We start from the raw sequence: 18,748 nt of genomic DNA on the forward strand, positions 1-18,748 counted from the left end.
TTTTTTTTTTAATCCCATTTATATCCCGCCCTTCTCCGAAGACTCAGGGCGGCTTACAATCTAAGAAGCACAAATCAATGTGCTTAGCAATAGCCTTCATTCTATGTATATGCCTGCTTATTAGGGCTTTCACACACACCCCAAGCGGCATTTTTACAAAGTCAGCTTATTGCCCCCAACAATCTGGGTCTTCATTTTACCTACCTCGGAAGGATGGAAGGCTGAGTCAACCTTGAGCCTGGTGCGATGCGAACCTGCACTAATTGCAGGCAGCTGGTGTTACTTAAGGAGGCATTAGCTCACTGCTCCACCAAGGCTCTTGAGAAGACCTGCAAAACAACTGATGGTATGGAAGAGAAACGTATACCTTTTCAGTGACCATAGGTGTCTTAAATAAGCTCTGAGGTCACGTGTACCATGTCATCATGAGAATGATGACTTTCGTTCCAATTGAGTGATGACATCATTGTCAAGTGCCGGGGAAATCAGGATATTCAGGCAGTTCAAATGAGTATAAAGATCTGTTGCACGCTTAAGCTCTCTGCACGAATCTGAACTATTAACAGTCAAGGGAAATTCAAGGGAGTGACGGATAGAAAGGAATTCAAGGTGGGATGGACATAGATCTCTTGTGGGCATGCAGCCACACATGTCTAATGATGCATTTGACTCCTCCCTCGGTCTCAGCCTGGTCCTCTCCTACAATCATGAGAAGCCTAACATTGATACCCATGGCCATCGTTCGAGTTCACCATAAACCTTAAACCAGGTGAATGAAATTCAGGGTGTAATTATTTACATTAAAATTATTTTTAATAACTATTTGCCCCAAATTAATAAAGGGATTACAGGATCATAAAAAGAGAGTTTTATCTGATATGCTTACTTTAAAAATGTCCTGATTTCTATGTAAAGATGTGGCTTGTGATAACTACATGTTTTGTTTTGTTTTACACATCGGTATAGAACTGGAGCAAAACATTCAGGGTGAACTGCAAGACTTCCTACCTACCATGGAGGCCCATCAAGAGTCTTCCGTGTTCCTGGTGAACATCTTGGAGGAACTGGATACTAAGCAGAACTCCGTTTCCTATCAGGACCTTTGCAAATCATTATGTGCTCGATTTGACTTGTCCCAGCTGGCCAAGCTAAGGAGCGTGCTTTTCTACACGGCTTGCCTGGATCCCAATTTCCCAGCCACTTTGTTCAAGGACAAAATGAGGTGCAATGTCAACAGTCAGCAGTCAAAGAAGATCATGGTAGCAGCTGACATTGTGACCATCTTCAACCTCATACAGATGAACGGGGGCATGGCTAAGGAAAAGCTGCCCACCAAACGAGAGAAAATAAGAAAAAAAGATTCGCTGGACTCCTGCCGATCAGATACCGAGGTGTGCAACACGATGGACTGTGTGGTTAACTGTGAACTGCAAGATGGAGAATTCAGCAGAGGTTATTCCAGCAAGAGAGCTTCCAAATGTAGAAAGGGGGATTGCAAAGACTGCCCTCCGTTTGTACCCACTTCGGAGATGAACATTTTGCTGGGGGTGAATAAGGACATGAAAGGCCGAACAGCTTCTCTTGATCGGCTGCAAGCTTTGGCAACTTACACCATTGCCAGTTCTCCCCCCTGTGAAATGCAGAGCACTTACTTCCCCATGAACATTGAAACTGAGTCCATCTCAGACCAGGAATCGCTGCCTCCCAGCACGAGCATGAAGGAATCCTTCATTCCGAGTGACGAGCCCTTTTTGATGCAGTCATGTGTGCAGAAGCGCAACATCTTCAAAGAAGACTTCCATAACCTCATCACCATTTCGCCCAGCTTGATGTCGCCGCCAGGCAAAGTGGATGATGAGCTTGGGGAACCCCCAAGCCAAAAAGAGACTTCCAAGCAGACGTTCTTCAACCACAGCTTTGAAATACCCTACAGTAACCAGTATCTGAACCCAATTTATTCTCCTGTTCCAGATAAGAGACGGGCCAAGCATGAAAGCTTAGATGATCTCCAAGCTTCTACCTATTTTGGCCCAACAACTATTCTTGGGCCTCAAGAGACAAAACGGTGGTTGGGAAAGCCAAGCAAATCAACTCCGTGGCCAGTCAAGAGTTGGAGTTTGAACACAGAGGAAGTGCCTGATTTTGAAAGATCCTTTTTTAACAGGAAACAGCCAGAGGAGAAGGTGCAGTACCACAGTTCAAAGAGTCAGCCAGCCAATTTTCCTGCTCCTGAGAGGCATCAACAATATCTCAGCTCTAAAGAACAGCAGTCCATGATGCAGCCCAGTTACGGGGTCAAACCAAATGGGCATCAATCCAAAGATATCCCCTCCATCTTAGAAGTAGACAAGCGTGAGCCCATCAAAAAGTTTAAAGACAAAAACATTAATTGCACTGCTCTTCAGCTCCAAAGCATCGATAAAACCAGTAATGTTGGGACACAGACAGATCGGCAAGGACTGGAACACAAAAAATTCAAGGAGATGACCCACCCAAACCAAAGTAAGTATGGGGAGCGACACTCCTTGAAGCAATCAGATGACGACTCTGAAATTGTCAGTGACGACATCAGTGATATTTTCAGATTTCTGGATGATATGAGCCTCTCCGGATCTACAGGGGTAATACAATCTTCTTGTTATAACAGCACGGGCTCACTTTCTCAGATCCACAAATCCGACTGTGAAAGTTCCCCCGAACACCATTTAGCTAAAATTTCCAACGGAAACTCTGGCCACAACCTAGACAAAGCCTCTCGGCTGGAGATCAGCAACATGGATGACGAGCTAAAAACCAGCGTCTGCAAACTGGTCCTAAGGATTGGGGAAATTGAAAAGAAACTGGAATCCCTCTCCAGCGTCAGGGATGAAATTTCTCAGGTCCTGGGCAAGCTAAACAAATTGGATCAAAAGATCCAGCAGCCAGAGAGTGTGAATGTCCAGCTTGATCTTAATTCCTTGACCAGTGAGATTCCATCAGAAGACAGCACCTCCCCCAGGATTTTTTCATGTCATAATTCATCGCACGGGGGCAAACTGGAAAATAATCCGGACTGGTGCTGCTCAGATGCCAGCGGCAGTAACAGCGAAAGCCTCCGTGTCAAAGCCTTGAAAAAGAGCTTATTCACTAGGAGGTCCTCACGATCTTTAACGGAGGAAAATAGTGCCACTGAATCTAAGATTGCAAGTATTTCCAACTCTCCTAGGGACTGGCGTGCGATCACCTACACCAACCAAGCTGGCATCACGGAGGAAGAGATGAAAGACCGAAGTGGGAACGAAAACAAAGACTGGCACCGGAAATCCAAAGAGGTAATTCCTTTCTTCCCCAGTTTCAATTCAATCAACAATATATATTTAACTAATCAATTAAATTCAATTAAGTTTTAGCCTAGAGCTGCAGCTGAGGTGTTCTCCGAAGCTCCTAATACTAATACTCCTGTGCCTGAAACACCAAAGAGGTGAAAGGATGACATCACCGATGCCCAGTTGGGGGATCCCTTTGCATCCCACCAAAGTGGTGCCCATTTATCTACTTGGGGTCCCCCACTTTTGAACCGCTGAGTTGGTAGGAGCGGGAGGGTATGACGGGAGCTCACTCCACCGCACAGCAGCAACAGGTCTCGAACGCTTTTCCAGATAACGTGTTTACTCCTTTTATTATTATGTCTGTTTAATGAAGCAGACATTTAAAACAATGAAAGGCTGGGTAACATTTTTGCCTAATATTTGCCAGTCTTGACTACTGGCAACTACCTAGAGCAGACACTGCAGTTTTCTTGGCAAGATTTTAGAAGTGGTTTGCCATTGTCTCCTTCCTAGGGCTGAGAAAGACTGGCTAACGACTGGCTTTGTGCATAAAGGAGAGCTAGAATTCATAGTCTCTTGTTTTTAGCCTGTTTCCTTAACCTCTGCTCCAAACTGAGTCTCTTTGGGCATAAATGGGTATGTTTAAAAATGTGAAAAAGCTTGAAAGTATATGCAGGATCTGCTTTACACATCAAACCCTTCATGCTAAACCCTTCCAGAACAAGCATGCATGCATGTTTCCATTGTTGTCCGATCAGAATCCACTCTCCACTAAGGTTCCCCACCCAACTTTCATACCTTGTTGCAGGCCGATCGGCAGTATGAAATCCCTCAGCCATATCGCCATTCCAAACCACCCAAAGACGGTTTCCTGATAGAGCAAGTCTTTAGCCCTCACCCTTATCCAGCATCACTCAAATCACATATGAAGACCAACCCTCTTTACACAGACATGCGCTTGACAGAGCTGGCTGAAGTGAAACGAGTCCAGCCTTCGTGGACCGTTGAGGAATACACAAGGAATTCGGGAGAAAAAGGGAAGCTAGCTTCTTTGGACCTACAGGTGAGATATATCCTTTCCTCTTGCTGGGCAGGGCTTTTTTTCTCATAGAACGCTCAGAACGGAGTTCCGGCACCTTTTTTGGATGGAACCTTGTAGGGTAGGCAAGGCGGGTTGTATGACATGTGTGAGTTCCGGCACCTTTTTCTTTTACAAAAAAAGCACTGTTGCTGGGGATCCACTTCCGTCTACCAGGGGTAGGCAACCTTGGCCCTTTTATGACTCGTGGACTTCAACTCCCAGAATTCCTGAGCCAGCCATAAAAGAGCCAAGGTTGCCTATCCCTGGTCTAGGCAGATCCTATTGAAAATGGGGTAGGACTATAAACGATCAGTAAACAATTGAGGGCTCAGTATTAAATTTCTCTAATTGCTTTGAACCTTGTCACCCATTGCATTCGGTGGCTTGCCAGTCGTACAGGTTGGCTGTCATCCCAAATTCCAGAGGGATTATTATTATTATTTTTTGAAACTGCAGTTATCTTCCTGCTGATCTCCCCGTAGACAAGATACCTCTTGCAGTTGCTATTGCTCAGGTGTCAGGATTCAGAATTAATCAGCCCCTTGGAGCTCCAACAGACTTGAGTGGCGGAAAGGTTCAGTCACAAGGTGTTGCTACGATTTGACTCCAGGGCATCTTGTCAGCTGTTTTTAGCAAGGCTGCCAAATTAAAAGCAAGAAGAATTGCAACAACGGGATGTGAGATTGCAGCTTTAGTATGAGTCTCCCTGCCTGCCTTGGTAAATTTGGGAGCAGGAGAGTCACAGGAATTGTGATGGTAGAGCTAGCTCTGAGACTGCAGATCCAGCCTGAGCTTTTCGTTTTTCTTTTGTATAAATCAGAAAGCTTTCAAATGCAATAGTTTTTTCTTTCCATCCTCTTAAACTGTCACCGGCTGGAGAGATGCTGCTATCAAAATCACAATATACAGCCTTCAGATCCTTGGTGATCCACGAGCCTTTTTTGATTTTCCCAGAGTCCTGTTTATTTGGGGTTGAAAATTGAGCAATACAGTCACATCGGGCCTCTTACAGATATATCTTAAAAGGAAAAGCCAACATTCAATATTTAAAATTAAAATTGCAGCACATTTTTTTTAAAAAAAACTGGGGACCAGTGGAATAAGTTCATGCCGCCTACAACTGTCAAACAGATTAATTATAACTGAAATTTATTTTATTGGAATTATACGCTGCGAATCTCTGGAAATAGAGGGCAATAAGATGGACGGGTCTTCATTTCCTCTGATGGTTTTTGTTTTTTGCTTTTTTTAAAAAAAAATCACAGTCCTTTGATTGCCAAAACACAACAGCATTGTGCAGAATAAATTATTTTCACTTTCATAGGGGGCTTTGAAGTCCTGTTTTCTGCCAGGCACTGAGCCAGGATGCTACCTGAACTTTTTCTTTTTCTTTTTTTCTTTTTAATCCCATTTATATCCCGCCCTTCTCCGAAGACTCAGGGCGGCTTACAATCTAAGCACAAATCAAATGTGCTTAGCAATAGCCTTCATTCTATGTATATGCCTGCTTATTAGGGCTTTCACCCCCCCAAGTGGCATTATTACAAAGTCAGCTTATTGCCCCCAACAATCTGGGTCCTCATTTTACCTACCTCGGAAGGATGGAAGGCTGAGTCAACCTTGAACTACCTATACACCTTTGGAGTTCATTGTCTCTGGTGCTACGTGTTTTTATTAATGCCTTATTTTGCATTTTGATACTTTTAAAAATTGGGGGATGTATGTATGTATGAACAAACAAACAAACAAATCTATTTTTCTCTCCCTCCCCCTGCAATTTCATTGGGTGAAAATGAATATGTTTTTATACTTCTTTCAGTAAAAAGGAATTTTGGAGAGTGGTGCCTCTCCATTTATTTAGTGGCAAGGAGACCAAAGAAAAATGGGACTAATCTGATCTTTTACTAATGCCGTTTCTTTAATTCACATGTGAGCCACCTCAACTGCCAAGGCAACTCTAGATGACATGCAATAAATGAATACATTTTAATAACAGAAGAAAAGAAAACCAATAAAAAAACCCAAGAGAATATTTGTAGCTTAGGGTTGAACTGTGTTGTCTTTGGTGCTCTCTTGAGTGTGGTTGCTTTTTGCGCAGACGTTTCATTACCCAACTAGGTAACATCATCGGCAAACACCACTGTCGGCTGCCAACTTATGTTTGCTTGTGGTCCTTTGCTACCATGTGGTGACAGTCTGCCATGAACTCTCAGGAGGGGGATGGAAGGGGATAAATGCTTGGGGGAAAGCGAAAGTAATAACTGCTATATCTCCCCAAGATGCTGCTTCAAGGGTCACCCAGCTGGGAGAAGAACGCAGCTGCACACCAACTAGGTTTGAAGTGTCCATTTTCAAAACATGTTGCTTGAACCTGAATGATCGTGGGGGGGGGGTCAGTGACGGGAGGCAGTTAAGGGAGTTGAACTTAGGGATTTTGCTGTGTGATTCTCAGTTCTGGCTGTGCATTTCTTGAAACGCTTGACTTCTAATAGAAATTATACTTTCTCAATAAATGGAGCCAAGGATCGTTTCTATTTAGAAGTTTAAGTGCTGATACCTATCCCCTTCCAGCAGTGATGATATTATCTAGTTGTGTAACAAAAGAAAGAAAAGAAACAGCCAAGCTCAGAGAGCACCAAGGACCCTGCAAACTATATTTTAGCCTAGCATGCTAGATTGATCTACCCAGACTGTGAAGTTAGCATATTCTGCTGAGCTAGCTGATGATGTATACAACCAGTGAATGATTGATAGAGAGCCAGGAGGAAATCTTAACAGTTGGAGAAACTATCTTTTAACGTTTCTCCTCCCTTTGTTGTTTTTTTTTTGGTTTTGTTTGTTTTTAATTTCAGACTCAAGAATCTTTGAATCCCAACAATTTAGAATACTGGATGGAGGACATCTATACACCAGGGTATGATTCGTTAATAAAACGCAAGGAGGCTGAATTCCGAAGAGCCAAAGTTTGTAAAATATCTGCTCTGATTGCAGCTGCTGCCTGTACGGTTATTTTGGTCATTGTGGTCCCAATATGTACTATGAAATCGTGAATCCCACGATGGCCAAATTGACACCTGCCTTGTACAGATCTTGGTTTTGGATATCCCCTTGATGTTTTAACGTACTACTCTATGGGGGAAAAAAAAAGTTTCCCACTCGTTGGGAAGGATACATCAGATGATCCCAACAAGCAAGCATGCAAAGAATTTTAGGTGTGTTTTTTTTCCTTTCCTTTTCTTTTTTAAAATGTATTTATTTTAAAGAAAAAAAGGACAACATCCTTTTGAACCAGCAACAAGCCTCGCAGACTGAACGGCGCCTTGGTTTAAATTTTTACACGTGGATTTTTCCCTGCACCCTCTGAAGACAAGAGAAAAATAATTTCCTGCAACTGGAAATGGATGAAGAGCAAAAAAGTCTTCCCCCTCCCCCCCCGCCTTTCCTGTACTTTTATACTGAATTATATATAGATGACTATTAATTCTTGTACAATATGCATTTATCACACAGAGAGCAACACTTAGCGTTTCCTGACATGTACACTGTCTGAATGTATTGTGTATCCCATTTTGTTACACACTCCTTATGGGTTAGCTTTCGAAAACAGATTGTGTGACCTTGAGGAGATTGTGTGTTCCTACACTTGGAATTAATAAGGGCTGTTTGTAATCTGGTCTTTGCCCTACAAGTTCCTTTGAGATCGTCCCGGGGTATGGAGGTCAAGTGCCATCTGCTGTACACCAAAAAAAGGTTGCGTTGAACAAGCCCGTTCTGAAAGGGAACATTTGCATAAATGTCACATTTCTAGAACAACCTGGCATGTGCCCTACAGTCCCTCGATTTTTTTTTTTACCTAAATGCCTTCCTTTCATCTTGTTTTGGTCATCTCAAATCGAATGACTTCCAAGAAGTGCTTCTTGGGTATTGGCACTATAAGCAAGAAAGCGAAAACGTGATAGAAATCCACCCTGGTTCCTTTTACCTGTTGAAGGAGGCTATTTAAATGAGAATAATTGTGAAGGCAAATATGTGTGTCCTAGGATAATGTTGCAGGATCCAACATGAGAGAGAGAGAGAGACTAGAAAGAAGTTGCCTGAAGTTGGGCTCCAGAATGAGTCTGAAAGCTCAGAAGGCAAAACCTCTGGTTTTGGTGACCAACCCAGATTGGATCCTGTAGCACAGAAGTCCCCAACCTTTTGGGCACCAGGGACCGGTTCTGTGGAGAGAGGTTTTTCCATGGACCGGAGGATGCGTGGTTTTGTGTGCTGCCTGCATCCGGCGGATGGGGCTTTGCTTGTTTGTGTGGACCGATTGCCGGCATGCCACGGCCCAGTACCGGTCCACAGACTGGGGATTGGGGACACCTGTTGTAGCACCAGTGTTGATGTACACAATGGGAACAAACAGTCATAATTTGCACTTTAGTACAGGGGAGCAGGTCTTCTGTCATGGAGTACCTCTGTACAAAATTCATTTTACACCATTTTTGGCAATATAGTATGTATTTTAAGCCAGGGGTCTTCAAACTTGGTCCTTTTATGACTTGTGGACATCAACTCCCAGAATTCCTCAGCCAGGAATTCTGGGGGTTGAAGTCCACAAGTCATTAAAGGGCCAAGTTTGAAGACCCCTGCCCTATATCTTAAGCCCTGACTCAAATATATAAAACACCTGGCTGTGCGTGAGTTGGCAAAGGCATTCTGCAGCTAGGTATAAAGTGGTGCTTCCCCCGATGTATCTTTTGAGCACCTTCATTTGAACCCGTCTTTTGTAAGAAGCATCTTGTGCCTTTCAAAATGCGAACCAATAGGATTGTAGTGGCGTCCCCCTGCATTTGGCCACCATATTTTCATTTTAAAAAAAACAAAAAAACAAAACGAGTATTCACCCAACACAGCTAACCAAGTTCACCTTAACCAAACTGGCTAAGGTACTGCGCATGTCCCCAAAATGGGTGAAGCCAGTGACCAGGTTAAGCAGGTTAGGCAAATGCAGACCAGGATCAGATCGGCAATATGACACCCTGGAGAGCCAGCTAGCATATTTTGTATTCTTCATACATGTCGCTTAGATGATTTTGATTTTTTTCCAAAAAAAACCATGCACCTTAGTAGATGATTTACTTTGGAAAGATGAATCTACAGAGACATGCTTGTTAGATATTTTGCTTTTTGTTGTTGTTGTTGTTGATTGTAAACATGTTGGCCAACCAGGATTAATTCTAAACAATTTGTGAAGTGGCTTCCAGTTCAGCCTCGTTAGTTATGGATCAATGGGAGTCTGGCCAATACTTCAGTGTGCTATCTTCAGTGTGTTAACAGAAGGTGTTCATGCTCACTCACTCCCTAGTTCCTTGCTCCATTCCAGCTAAATTAACAATGAGAAGTTTTATTGTTTCAATTAGGAGTTGAGGCAAGGCTAGCTTTAGCTCACTTTGAAACCCTGAACCCACTTCAGACTGGAGCAACATGAATCATTGTAGCCTGCTGGTTGTGCAAATTGTTCAGGTTGCACAGAGGTCTGGTAGAAACCATAAAGACATTGGGTGTATTATGGAGTCATCAACCAACAATGCAAATTATATCATTTATGTTAGCCACATCATTATGTAAAAAAACCCCTACTTTGCACCATGATGTCATAATAGACATAGTGTCATCTACTACCTCTCCTTGTAGATGCCCATCAAAATGGTAATCAAAGGGAATAAAAGTGAATTAGATTGCATGTAACCATCCAATTCATGGTTCATCTATTCCAGCCTCTAGTCACAATACACCTGGAATACTGCAGCCAATTTTGGTCACCATATCACAGAAAAGATGTTGAGAGTCTGGAAAAAATCCAGAGAAGGGCAACTAAGATGATCAAAGGCCTGAGGACTAAAACATACGAAGAACGGCTGCAGGACTTGGGTTTGGCCAGTCTAAAGAAAAGAAGAAATAAGGGAGACATGATAGCAGTGTTCCAGTATCTGAGGGGCTGCCACAAGGCAGAGGGGGGCCAGGTTGTTCACCAGAGCACCTGAGGGAAGGACGAGAAACTGGTTGGAAGCTGATCAAGGAGAGAAGCAACCTGGAATTAAGGAGAAACTTCCTGACAGTGAGAAGAATCAACCAGTGGAACAGCTTTGCCTCCAGAAATCGTGGGCGCTCCATCACTGGAGATTTTTAAGAAGAGATTAGACATTCACCTGTCTGAGATGGTGTAGGTTCTCCTGCTTGAGCAGGGGGTTGGACTAGAAGACCTCCAAGGTCTCTTCCAGCTTCTATTCTATTCTATTCTATTCTATTCTATTCTATTCTATTCTATTCTATTCTATTCTATTCTATTCTATTCTATTCTATTCTATTCTATTCTATTCTATTCTATTCTATTCCTTTATTCCAGTGTAACCACCATTGACACAGGTGTCTTATTCCTTTATTCCAGTATAACCACTCTTGGCAAAGGTGTCTTTCACATCCAACTTCTTTTATACCTGTATGAACCATTAATGATGGAAGTACCATATGTGAAGGCAGACTAAATTCCAGGGAACAAGACTGTCCTTACTGGCAGTGTTCACACCATACACTTGACCATAGTTCTTGCAACAATCATCCTGAGTGGATTCAAACCCATCATTTGGGAATAGGATCCGTGGGCATTTTCTCCAGGAACTGCCCAGCATTCCATGAGAACCTGGCTATTGGACAGGCCGAGACCACCAAATCTAGCTGCAAAAATCCAGACAAACTGACCCCTGCTCTAGAAAGCTGAAGAGGTCAACAGGGAAAGAGAGATTTGCTTTCAAGGAGATTTGCTTTTATTTCACCGTGGTTGCACAGTCGGCCCTTTCTGCTAAGTGTTTTTATTTCTGCTATGTATTCCAACAGAAATGCATAAGTTCCTGGGTGCTTGTATTAATGACCCAAGTTTCAAGCACAAATGGGAAATGTTGATATTCATGTGGTACACACTTCATTAGGAATTAATGCTGTGCAGAAAAGATCTGCATAACAAGTGTTATTTTTTAAAAAGGGTTATTTTTTTGCCTCTTCTAAAGACAAGAAAACATTGTCATTTGCGGAGTCCTAATGCTTTTTGTTGTTTTTTTTCAAAATGACCAAAGCAGCATGACACAATCGCGCCATAAGCTCTGCCTGCTTGAGAGGTGTGTGATCTTATAACATCTAAAAAAAAGGGGGGGCACCGCAACCTTGTGGGGATATTTTCAGATTGACCTGATTACTTTCCATATTCTTGTCATCTCAACAACTTTAGAAATGTTCTTAGTTTGGAGAAGCTGTCCCACTCAGTCAATGTATCTGTGGACAATTCGTATGGGGACTTTGGGTTGGTCCACATCCAGACACAAAACATTTCATAGGGAAAGTCTACCTACAGCTTATTAAATGCCACGTGCCCAAACTGATGATCTCCCTTGGTGGATCAAGGTACTGTAGCAACAACATAGTGGGATGTATAAAAATTCAACTTTCCACCAAGATTTGAAATTCAGAAAAGGTGGATCTTGATGAGCTGCCACTGCTGTGGCTACTGCCTGTAGATGGCCTTGGGCTAGGCTGAAACAGGAAATAAGATTTGTCCCGTGTCTGGGACCAAGCAAGTGTATTCTGAATACTTAACAAACATTTAAAACATATATATGTGTATATATATATATATACACACACACACACATACACACACATACATACATATATACATATATACACACATACATATATATATACATATACATATACACACATACACACACACACACACATATATATATATATTCTATAAATAGACTTTTATATGGTGTGAATAACAATAATATCAGCAACAACAGTAATAATACAGCTATAGATAATTTATAATCCGTGGTGTGATTGAAAAAAAATGTACTGGACAATATTAGAATAATGCTGAGCATATTAATATTTTCTTTTGTATGTATGCCTTATAAATAAAACACAGAATAAAAGGGTAGCCTGAAAAGTTAATCAAGTCATATTAACAAAATTGGGACCATTGGCACTCCTGGAACTACGTGTTATTGACATGAAGAGGACTTACTTCTGAGTATATCTATATAGCAGCCTTTTCTAACCTAATGACCTCCAAACATGGTGGATGCCCATTATCCCAGCTGGCATTACTTCGGTTGACTGGGCATTGTGGAATTTGAAATCCAAGCTGTGAAAGACTGACATGCTGTATAAGATCCCCTTTTTGGTCAGGGTTGGATTTGATGCTTATTATCCCGGTGAAGTTCAATGGGGAAAAAAACCACATCACCATCAGCTCTGTTCATTTCTTTCAACGGGACAATAATTGCACCAAAGTCTTGCTGGGTCCATTTGTTGACTTTGCTTTGGAGAGCCATGAAACAGAAATACGTTGATTTGTTTTCTTCCCTCTGAGTTTGAGAATATTTTATTTGTTGGTTCGTTTGTTTGACTGGGGCATTTGGTTACTTGTCAGATGCAACGATGCCTTTGTTTTATAAAGCTACTGTACAATGTGGCCTTTCAGTTCATGAAAATACGATATCAAATAAACTTGAAGAATTGTATGCGTCCTTTGAAGTCCACCTAATGAAACAGAAAAATTCATTTATCACCCTGTCACCTGATAATGTTTCCAGGGGCATCGAGACACAAAGCTGCAGGTGTGAATGGTAGGGAGGTTGGAATAAAGGCACACTCTATCTTGATTTGGCAGGATTTTTAATGGGACTTGCGTCAAGCAGATAATAAGAAAGCTGAAATTGATGAAAGATGAATTTATAATAATAGATACTTCCAAGGGGTTCAGAGCTCCAGGAGAGGCTGCTGATCAGCATCAGAATATTTCAGTGGGACTGATTATTTTCAGACTGTTGGTTTCAAGAGTTATCCAGGAATCTCTTGGTCTAAATATAAATGGATAGGCCAAAAGAAATCATCCCCAAATATATCAAATGCATAACATTAAAAGCCAACACAACATCCATCTTTCTTTAATGTTTTAAGCTACTTTAACTCCTCGTTTGAACAGCTTTCAGATGCTTGTCCCAAAGGTGCTTTTTTCTTGTTTTTCTTTGAAGATGTTTCATTTCTCATCCAAAAAGCTCCTTCAGCTCTGACTGGAGGGTGGGGAATGGAAGGATTTATACTCCTTGCAGACAGCTGGTCATTTGCATTCTTTTAGAGAGTCGTTGAGGCCACTTGGAGGTTTATCTGTGTCTTCAAGGTCACCTGAGTGATGCAAATGGGTGTGGAGCCTTCTTGGAACTGCTGAAAGGACTGTGTTGTAGACTGGAGATAGATGATGTCACATCCCACCCCCTCTGTTGAGAGAAGGCTGTTCAGTTTTGACATAGATGACCTCTTTCAAACCCAAGGTGCTCTCTGTCCAAAATGTGGACTTTGTTGTCTTCGAAAGAGTGGCCTTTGTTCAGATGCTTCTATGGTTCAGTTCATGGGATCCAGAATCAATCATTCTTCTAGTAGATGTTTAAACTAGGTTTCCTTCAGATATGTTAGGCTGCAGCTCCTCAGTTAATCAGCTATGGCAGGGGTCCCCAACCCCTGGACCGTGGACCGTCACCGGTCCGCAGCATGCCAGCAAGTGGGCTGCACAAACAGGCAAAGCTCCATCCTCGGGATGCAGGCAGCATTCAAAACCACACCCCCACTGGTCTGCAGAAAAACCTTTCTCCATGGCACTGGTCCCTGGTGCCCAAAAGGTTGGGGACCTCTAAGCTATGGATTGACAGGGAGAAAGAATCAGGATCATTCATGTAGCTTTGCAGCATAAATGGTTTATTGAAGTCTATACACAAGAATCTGGTTAACTAATGGCCAGTACTAAATTGGTGCTATGTAAGAGTCAATGGCATTCCAGGGGGTCTGGACTTGGGTTTATTGTGACAGTACAAGGATTCTAAACTGATGACGTGTTTAACTCTGCCCCTCCAGCTCTGCCTGCTATTCTCCTACAGATATTATTGGAATTGAAGCTCAGCATATAGTGTAAGGTACCAGGCTGGAGAAAGAAAGTTGGTCTATAGAGACATCAAAGCCTGGATGTGATTTGAAAGATATGAGATTTGCCCCTGTGATTATCTCAGTTGTAGTAAATAAATCAATTGAATATTAGAAAAATGCTTCATGAATTAACCATAAGGGTGATCTAGGGTAGCTGTGGAGCAATCACTCAATATTTACACTCTCCATGGTATAGTCCTCCTACATCTAAAGGGTCTTATGGGATGATTACCTGTCTTCAGTCATTACCTGTAAACAAATAAAATCAACTCAGACATCTATCATAATCACCCACTTATTAGAGTAAATACAGTCCTGCACACCTGCACCTGACTCCTCAAATTCTGAAAATGGGCATATTATTTGTTAGTTATGTAAGCATATTTTGGGAAACACTGAGCCATTCTGGAGTGATTTTTATTTATTTCAGCAATAATACATTCATTGCAAAAGGACATAGCCTAATATATTTTGAGTCTTGATCTCATATACGGTATATAAAAAGTCATATCCAGTCATGTCTGATTCTAGGGTGCAGTGCCTGATATCCAGGCTCTTGACTTTATAAAAGCTACCTTTACTATTGCTTGATTCAGCTGCTTATTGCATGCTGGCAACTTTTTGAATGGTTCTTTTTTCTCATTTTTTCCTCTTCTTTTTCCTCATACTCCTCATACTTCCTTCCTTCCTTCCTTCCTTCCTTCCTTCCTTCCTTCTTGCATGCTCTTTTTTTTACTTTGGAAATTAGGTCTACGAACATGTGATCATAGTAACATGATTTGATTTGCTGGAAGTAAAAATAGAAATAAATAAATATAGATGTAAAACATTTTCCTACAAGAGGGATCACACTGTGCTTGATATTCAGTGTGTGTTCTCTCTGTGTCTCTTTCAAAAAAAGGTCTCAATAGATGTTGTGGCCTTGAAATTATCTATATTTCTGACAAGTAGGTAGTTTTCCTTCTTTCTAAGGAATGGAAAATGCAACATATAAGAAGTAATGATTAAACAAAGATTTTTCAGGGTCTCCCACAAACTAAATGCCAGAATGATTTAGCTGCATCATGCCAGTTAGATGAATGAGAGAGAAAGAGAGAGTTAAATTCTCCATGTTCCAAAACTTTATCTCAATTGACTTGAAAATAATCTTGGAATTTCCTCCAAAACTATTCTGAAGGCTAACAAAAGTAGCGCAAGTTTACATTAATATAATGAAGAGTGTATGTAGCCCAGGATGAAGAATTTTGGGGGTTCTTGATATTCTCTGAGCTTGGTTGTTTTCTTGCAGATGTTTTATTACCAGGCTAGATAACATCATCAATGTCTTAACTATGCCTTCTAAAAAGAATCTTGGTAAGGTATATCATGGCAACCTTTGCCAAGCAAAGATTTTCTCTTTACTGAGTTTGGCCTTAGGCCAAATACACTAACACACCCATACAGTACACTAACACAACCTTACCAATTAACAAATTAGCTATTATCTTCTGGCTGTTTCATAGAGTCAGCCAAATCCATTTCAAAATGACAGGTAGGAATCTTTGCTGTTAGTGTTTCTGGGTGTAATTAAAAAATAGGAGATAGTTGGCTTTGGAAATTATCCCAGTGATCTTTTGTTCAACATAATGGAATAATTCAGAGCCAGCATTTCCAGTTGCTATGACACTGGAATTGTCTTGCTTCCCCCCCCCCATTTTTTTTCTTTATTAAAACATAGCAAATAGCCCTGTGGAGGAAATGTCAAATGAGTGCAAACTAGGGGGTTATTAGTGTTAGATGGATTGCAAAAATCTGCAATACAATGAGGCCAACAAAATAATTCCATTCTGCTTGATCAGGTGCTGAAAAGGATAAATCATCTCATTATATTAAAACATTTCCACAAAGCTGCTAATGGGTACTCTGGATGAAAATAAAATGCATAGCTCTAAAATATTGCCCAAACTTGCAGTCATTTCTTGGTGGCGCAGTGGTTAGAATGCAGTATTGCAAGCTAATTCTGCCCACTGCCAGGAGTTCAATCCTGACCCAGCTCGAAACTGACCCAGCCTTCCATCCTTCCAAGGTCAGTAAAATGAGGACCAAGATTGTTGGAGGGGCAATATGTTGACTCTGTCAACCACTTAGAGAGAATTGAAAAGCACTAATGAAGCAGTATATAAGTCTAAGTGCTATTGCTATTCCCATTGTATTCAAGAGGTCCCACCACTAAAACAATTTGGACTGGATGGCTCGTGTATGCTCAGGGGACCAGCAATAATCTACACATTTTCAAATGTTTGTGCATGTTTCCAAAATGTACACTTGTCTAAAGTTCTTCAAGGATGACTTTTGAAGGTAGCATTGTTGTTGTCGTTGCATCCCCATTTTAAAAAAGGTAAAGGTTTCCCCTTTTCAGGGGTACCCGACTCTAGGGGACAGTGTTCATCTCTGTTTCTTAGCGAAGGGAGCCAGCGTTGTCCGAAGATGCTTCCGTGGTCATGGGTCTGGCATTACTATACGCTGAGGCACACAGAATGCTGTTATCTTCCCACTGAAGTGGTCCCTGTTTATCTACTCTCATTTGCATGCTCTTGAACTGCTAGGTGGGCAGGAGCTGAGGCAAGGGACGGGAATACACCCTGTCCCACTGCACTTGGGTCCCCAACCCCAGCTGTCAGCTTTCAAGCTAATAAGCTCAGTGTCTTTAACCACCAACCCATTGTGCCCCCTATCATTAATCATCATCCCCCCATTATTATTAATTGTATGTTTATATTGTTCTGTCACCTGGGAAGCCAGAAGTTTTTACTTATGAAGATTTATACCTTGCATTTCCTCTGGTGGGGAGCAGTATACACAGCATTCCATTTATTTTTACTACCATTATTAAATTGATACCCTGCTTTTCCATTTGTGGAAACATTCAAGACAGTTTATATTAGGATCATGGTGAGGAAATCCTTCTACCTTTTGAAGGAGACAGTCAAGAGAGGTCAAGAATTTTCCGAAGTGATCATAACGGTCTTCCAAAAGATGTGAAGATCCTTAAAGTTCTTCTCCTTTGAAGATTCTGCAGCTTACTTTTGGACATTTTCCCCCTTGGTTGGCTGTCCTGCAAGACTTTTTCCAGATAAATGCAACTGTGATGAAGATAGGGATTTGAGCTTTAAAAACTCAGGGTTCTGCTCTGAAAACTTTCTGACGGGGAGTGGGATGAGTTCATTCACCTCTGCTAAAACTCAAGAACAGAACAGAATTTTTATTACAGTCACTGACCAGGATTATCAGCAGAAACATATTAAGAATAAAAATAAACTCAAAACAAAACAGAACAAAAGATTACAATTGGTGGTGGAATTATCAGCGGACAATTGCTTGTCTGCCTAATTTTACAAACAGTAAAACAAATTTAAGCTGTGTTCAAAGAGTCTGAATCATAGATGCCAACAACTGTAGTTTTTTTTAAAAAAGTCAGGTAAAGAATTATAAGGCAGGTCCTTGAACCTTATAGAGGGTGAAACAGAGGACTCTAGCAGTCAGAACAGCCTTTCCAGAGGGGTTGGATTCTGATCATTGTATGGGAATGCTCTTTTTTTACTTGGCCCGATTAGGAGTATTGTATGAATGTTGCTATTTTTGTAAAATGAGTCATTTCAGTCATTTTAATCTAATCTCCAGCTCATTTTAAGAATTCATGTTGTACCATTTGAAACGAGGCATGTAGGACATGAGATCCATTCAGCAGCTCAGTGAAGGAGTCAGATTAAAACATGACATGAATTTCCAAATCCTGCTTGGATACATCCAGTGAAGAGGCCTTGAGCTGTGACTGCAGTCTTCAATTGCTCTTATCCCTACAAAATTTTCCTAACATTCAACCTGAATTTGTCTTCAGTAGCGTCAGAATACATGGAACTAATTGCTTTTTGAATGCCTGTCTCCATGTTAACCACAAAAGGACAGTTACAACATCCTTTTTCACTATAAGGGCTTCCTTCTACTCAGTATTTCCCCCCCCCCCCGCAAACCCTCTCTTGTAGTTGAAGAGTATTTCAGTATCAAATAAATTCTGACAAAGGACGTCTTTCAAGTGGAATACCTAATTGCCAGATTTTCTTCTCATTGTTATTGTTAGACTTCCTTCTTGACAAACTTTTCATGAGCTGTATGAGGAAAATAAACTTTATTTTTATGGGAAGAATTATGATTTCCACAGGAGCACAGCTTATGCAGCTAAGTCCAAGAAGAGTGTTTTTTGCAGTCTTCCCAAAAGAAAGTAGTACATCCAGGACTCCTGAGCTTGAGATACTAGACTTCCCCAAATTTATAACCAGAATCTGCAGCTCCACCATGT

The 18,748-nt window shown here is 41.4% G+C and overlaps 1 protein-coding gene across 1 annotated transcript; it reads left to right on the forward strand.

Annotated features, from left to right (window-relative positions):
• Positions 1 to 1,013: 1,013 nt before the first annotated feature.
• Positions 1,014 to 7,509, forward strand: MINAR1 (membrane integral NOTCH2 associated receptor 1; the record flags this gene model as incomplete). The annotated part of the gene is made up of 3 exons (XM_081336960.1): positions 1,014 to 3,311; positions 4,117 to 4,371; positions 7,242 to 7,509. 3 exons carry the CDS (start codon positions 1,014 to 1,016, stop codon positions 7,437 to 7,439), a joined length of 2,751 nt encoding a protein of 916 aa, XP_081193086.1. The 3' UTR covers positions 7,440 to 7,509.
• Between the last annotated feature and the right edge of the window lie 11,239 nt (positions 7,510 to 18,748).

The sequence above is a fragment of the Vipera berus genome, assembly GCF_964194415.1.
Source record: "Vipera berus genome assembly, chromosome: 12".
Classification (NCBI taxonomy): domain Eukaryota; kingdom Metazoa; phylum Chordata; class Lepidosauria; order Squamata; family Viperidae; genus Vipera; species Vipera berus.